General features: G+C 57.6%; 2 protein-coding genes across 3 annotated transcripts in view; one reads left to right on the top strand and one right to left on the bottom strand.

Annotated features, from left to right (window-relative positions):
- ZMAT5 (zinc finger matrin-type 5) overlaps positions 1 to 5001 on the bottom strand; it is a 17853-nt gene extending 12852 nt beyond the window's left edge. Inside the window, exon 1 of one of the 2 annotated variants that reach the window (XM_017837536.1) lies at positions 4874 to 5001. The gene's annotated coding sequence lies outside the window, so the exon portion shown is untranslated. Of the gene's footprint in view, positions 1 to 4821; positions 4846 to 4873 lie in introns of those variants that run through there. The other variant, XM_017837537.1, reaches the window with a different exon arrangement.
- Positions 5002 to 5021: 20 nt separating this feature from the next.
- Positions 5022 to 5557, top strand: part of LOC108508623 (cytochrome b-c1 complex subunit 9) — a 2014-nt gene continuing 1478 nt past the window's right edge. Inside the window, exon 1 of the mRNA XM_017837539.1 lies at positions 5022 to 5218. Coding sequence (XP_017693028.1) covers positions 5078 to 5218 — 141 coding nt within the window. The 5' untranslated portion in view covers positions 5022 to 5077. The remainder of the gene's footprint in view (positions 5219 to 5557) is intronic.

The raw sequence follows: 5557 nt of genomic DNA, 5'->3' as shown, positions 1-5557 counted from the left end.
GGAAGTGTCCAAGGCCAGGTTGGACGGGGCTTGGAGCAACCTGGGCTAGTGGAAGGTGTCCCTGCCCATGGCAGGGGGGGGAATGGATGAGCTTTAACATCCCTTCCAACCCAAACCATTCCATGATTCTCCAGGTGAAATATCTTGTTGGAGGTGGTCAAACTTGATCCACAAACCTGGCTCCTGCATGGAATGTGTAACAGCTCCGTAGGGCTTGAGGTCTGAAACTGTCCTGCTGCAGCCCAAGAAACCAAACCCAAGTGCTGTTTGATGAACAGGGATCCATGAATTCCCTCATCCTTCACTGGATCATCCCAGAGTTTTCCAGCCAGCTTTGCTGCACTGTGGTGGGGCTGCTGGAATCCAAAGGGAACATGTCTGGCCCACCGGCAGGCTCTGCTTTTGAGCACCGAAAAATCCCTCTTTCACATCTCATTCCACAGTCTCCCAAAGTTCCTGGTGACATAAAAAGCTCCCTGTCTCGGCTCTGGCTCCTGCACTCCATCTCTGCAGAAGCAGAGATGCTGCAAACAGGGAAAACAAATGAGATTCTGCAGTGGTCCCACACAAGTTTCCAGAGCTCTCCCAGGGAATTGTGCCTGCGGAAGCCCAGCAGCAGCCAGCCTTTGAAATCGGGTTTCAAACTTTCCCTTTCATCACCCCGACAGCAATAATTGCAGAAGCTCCTTTCCCCTCCTCCCCCCCGCCAAGAAAACAAGGCAGAAAGCTCCTACAGATTCCAGGCAGATCCCACAGCTGCCTGCTCCCAAATTCTCCAAGCAATTCCCATTGCAGGGGACAAAGGAATGAGCAAAGCAATTAGAGGAGCATCGGGTTCTCACCGAGATTGCCCTTCCAGTGATCACACCCAACACTTATTCCCATCTTTTTAAGGATTCCACTGCGTGGAAATCTGGCTGGATTCTGCCAACTCTCTGCAGCACCAGCGCTCGGCAGGTCCGGAGGAATCAAAGCTGCTTCTGAGCAGCACCAGCCTATTTCCATCTCCCCAAACGGCTCCAGCCATAAACAAAGAGCATTATTCAGCTGTGAACAGAGATGGCTCCTAATTAAATCCATCTTGGCCATTATGAAATAAAGTAAATGTAGCTGCCCTGTAAAGCACAGCCCCGGCTCGGCCCTTTCCTCTCAACGTCTCCAGACCCTGATTTGCAACTGAATTGAGGAGCTGAGACCCCCGGACCCTCCACAGCCACAAACGCCTCCAGACAGGCCCTAGGCCAGCTGGAAAGAGTCTCTGAAGAAAGGCAAACACAAAAAACCCCCACAGGGGCTTTGTCTTGTATAAAAGTATAACACAACTCCTCTGCTGTGCCTCCTGGAGCACTGAGGCACCTCCCAGGTGTGGCACAGCCAGTGAGGGGCTTGGGACCAGTCCAACCCCGATCTCCCGTGCACCATCCCATGTTTCCCCTTCTCCAGCTGCTGCCAAAACACTCCACGTTGCTCTGTGCCAGCTACAGATTTTATCCAGGACTCCTGGGGGGTGTCTCACCGGGCAGGGGGAGGAAGGTGACCCCGAAATGGGCACACACGGACTCGTCTGTGCCTGGGTGCAACCCCAAGAGCTGCTGCTGGGCCCTGACCTCAATTTCCTGCCTTCTCACAGCCCAGGCCTGGGGCCATTCCAGCCACTTTGGATATCCAGGCAGATGTGAAGTTAATTAAATCCAAGTGTCAAGCTTATGACACTCAGCTGCCAATTTAAATGGGCTCAGATCTGCAGGGAGCCTTGGGCTGGCAGCAGAGTCTGCTGGCACCTTCCAGTGACAGAGGGACAGGTCCTGCTTTCCATTTACCTCGAGTAAATCATGGAATCATGGAGTGATTTGGGTGGGAAGGGACCTTAAAGCCACCCCCTGCCATGGGCAGGGACACCTTCCACTAGCCCAGGTTGCTCCAAGCCCCGTCCAACCTGGCCTTGGACACTTCCAGGGATCCAGGGGCAGCCACAGCTTCTCTGGGAATTCAATCCCAGCCCTTCCCCACCTCACAGGGAGGAATTCCTTCCCAGTATCTCACCTAACCCTGCCCTCTGGCAGTGGGAAGCCACTCGCCCTTGTCCTGTTGTGGAATCATCAGGGAATGGGTTGGGTTGGAAGGCACTTCAAAGCCCATCTCATTCCACCCCCTTCCATGGGCAGGGACACCTTCCTCTGGAAATCCAGGGCTCCACCTGGGATTAACACCAGCCTGACCACACACAAACCTGCCCGTGGCAGCAATTCATGGGCTGTTGGGGAGATTTGCCTTAGATAATCCTGAGCAGTTAAATTCGAAAAATAACAACTGAGCTTTTCCAACCTCTGCTCTGTGTGAGCAGAGACAGGACCCAGGGAACGGCTGGAGCTGTGTCAGAGCAGGGTCAGGTTGGATCTCAGGGGAAGGTTCTTCCCCCAGAGGCTGGTTGGGCACTGCCCAGGCTCCCCAGGGCAGTGGGCACAGCCCCAAGGCTGCCAGAGCTCCAGGAGGGTTTGGACAACACTCTGAGGGACAGGGTGGGATTGTTGGGTGCAGGGCCAGGAGTTGGACTGGATGATCCTCTTGGGTCCCTCCTAGCTCAGGATATTCTGTAATTCCAAAGGTATAACACCACACACAGAGCACAGGAATGTGTCAGGCACATTCCAGGCTTCCAGCACGAGCAGAGGCTTTTCCCTAACCCAGAAAAAATCCCACAGATCCCCACAGTCACTGTATGAGAGAACCAAACATAAATAAATCAGGAGAAGTGACTCTGCAGCCAGACCTTGTGCTATTTCTGAGTGGGTGAGACAAACAAAACGACAGAGCAGAGTCACTTGAGGGTCTGCTCTGGAATTTCATGTAGATGCTCATTTAACAACAGCCCTGAGGGGGAACAGCTTCAATTTCAGGATTCCTGAGTCCCCAGTGTCTGTCCTGCTTTCCTAACCCCAAATTTGCCTCTCTGTCCCATCTGTGCTGGAGCCACCCTGGGACCCCTCTGCCCTTACTGAGGTTAAACAGAGAAAAACACGAGGAGAAGGTGGCAAAAGGGAATGTTCCCACTTCTGTTCTGCCACATGGGGCCACATCTCACTGTTCCCGAGGCCTCTGGAGCCTCAGGGTCCTCTGGCACAGGTTGCTCAGAGAAGCTGTGGCTGCCCCTGGATCCCTGGAAGTGTCCAAGGCCAGGCTGGACGGGGCTTGGAGCAACCTGGGCTAGTGGAAGGTGTCCCTGCCCATGGCAGGGGGTGACACTGGATGGGCTTTAAGGTCCCTTCCAACACAAACCATCCCATAATTCCATGATTTATGAGGTCCACACCACTCTCCCTCTCACCCCACACCGTCACCGACCACCCTCCACAGCCCCAAACTGCCAGAAAACACCCAAACTGCCCCCCCTCCGCCAGGGGTGAGCAGAGGGCAGTGACCACAACCCCTTCGTGTCCCCGTCACCCCTGGAGGGCACCCTGGCAGGGCAGGGCAGGGCAGGGNTGTGTCAGAGCAGGGTCAGGTTGGATCTCAGGGGAAGGTTCTTCCCCCAGAGGCTGGTTGGGCACTGCCCAGGCTCCCCAGGGCAGTGGGCACAGCCCCAAGGCTGCCAGAGCTCCAGGAGGGTTTGGACAACACTCTGAGGGACAGGGTGGGATTGTTGGGTGCAGGGCCAGGAGTTGGACTGGATGATCCTCTTGGGTCCCTCCTAGCTCAGGATATTCTGTAATTCCAAAGGTATAACACCACACACAGAGCACAGGAATGTGTCAGGCACATTCCAGGCTTCCAGCACGAGCAGAGGCTTTTCCCTAACCCAGAAAAAATCCCACAGATCCCCACAGTCACTGTATGAGAGAACCAAACATAAATAAATCAGGAGAAGTGACTCTGCAGCCAGACCTTGTGCTATTTCTGAGTGGGTGAGACAAACAAAACGACAGAGCAGAGTCACTTGAGGGTCTGCTCTGGAATTTCATGTAGATGCTCATTTAACAACAGCCCTGAGGGGGAACAGCTTCAATTTCAGGATTCCTGAGTCCCCAGTGTCTGTCCTGCTTTCCTAACCCCAAATTTGCCTCTCTGTCCCATCTGTGCTGGAGCCACCCTGGGACCCCTCTGCCCTTACTGAGGTTAAACAGAGAAAAACACGAGGAGAAGGTGGCAAAAGGGAATGTTCCCACTTCTGTTCTGCCACATGGGGCCACATCTCACTGTTCCCGAGGCCTCTGGAGCCTCAGGGTCCTCTGGCACAGGTTGCTCAGAGAAGCTGTGGCTGCCCCTGGATCCCTGGAAGTGTCCAAGGCCAGGCTGGACGGGGCTTGGAGCAACCTGGGCTAGTGGAAGGTGTCCCTGCCCATGGCAGGGGGTGACACTGGATGGGCTTTAAGGTCCCTTCCAACACAAACCATCCCATAATTCCATGATTTATGAGGTCCACACCACTCTCCCTCTCACCCCACACCGTCACCGACCACCCTCCACAGCCCCAAACTGCCAGAAAACACCCAAACTGCCCCCCCTCCGCCAGGGGTGAGCAGAGGGCAGTGACCACAACCCCTTCGTGTCCCCGTCACCCCTGGAGGGCACCCTGGCAGGGCAGGGCAGGGCAGGGCAGGGGTGACTCTGCCCCCTCAGACCCCCCAGCCCGGTCTGGGTGTCCCCACAGCCGTGGCCGGGCTGGTTTCAAGGCACAAAGCCGGACCTAAACCCTCGGGCTGCCCGGCGGGGCCGCTGAGGGGAAGGGGGCGGGACGGGGCCGAGCGGGACCCCCCTCACAGTGACCCCTCACGGGGCCCTCACACGGACCCGTCACCGCGACCCCTCACATGGAGCCCTTACAGGATTCCCTTACAGATTCCCCGCACCGCTCCCCAAGGCCCCGCTCACGCACCTCCAGCCGGGCCCGCGCCGCGCCGCCTACATCTCCCACAATGCCCCGCGCGCCCCCGAGCACACCGCCCGGCACTCCCGGCACCGCCTACAACTCCCACAATGCCCCGCGCGCACGCAGAGCGCTGCGCACCACTCTCCCAGCACCGCCTACACCCCCCATCAGCCCCCGCGGGGCCGCGCAGGCGCGGTGCGCGCGGCCAAGATGGCGCTGCTGCGGCAGGTGTACGGGGCGCTCTTCCGCCGCACCTCCACCTTCGCGCTCTCCGTCGTGCTGGGCGCCGTCCTGTTCGAGCGCGCCTTCGACCAGGGCGCCGACGCGCTCTTCGAGCAGCTCAACGAGGGGGTAAGGCGAGGGGAGAGGCCGGGAGAGGCCCCCGGCGCGCGGGCCCGCGCTGAAGGTCAGGCCGGCCCCGGTGCGCCCCGCCCAGAGCAGGCCCCGGGCCGTTCCTAAACTGTCCCGGGCCGTTCCTAAACTGTCCCGGGCCGTTCCTAAACTGTTCCTAACGCGTCCCCGGGCCGTTCCTAAACTGTTCCTAACGTGTCCCCGGGCCGTTCCTAAACTGTTCCTAACGTGTCCCTTGGCCATTCTTAAACTGTTCCTAACGTGTCCCTTGGCCGTTCCTAAACTGTTCCTAACGTGTCCCTTGGCCGTTCCTAAACTGTTCCTAACGTGTCCCTTGGC

This window comes from Lepidothrix coronata, unplaced genomic scaffold, assembly GCF_001604755.1.
Source record: "Lepidothrix coronata isolate B3197 unplaced genomic scaffold, Lepidothrix_coronata-1.0 Scaffold305, whole genome shotgun sequence".
Classification (NCBI taxonomy): domain Eukaryota; kingdom Metazoa; phylum Chordata; class Aves; order Passeriformes; family Pipridae; genus Lepidothrix; species Lepidothrix coronata.
The sequence above is the reverse complement of the archived record's forward strand: the minus strand, read 5'-3'. Positions and strand labels throughout refer to the sequence as shown.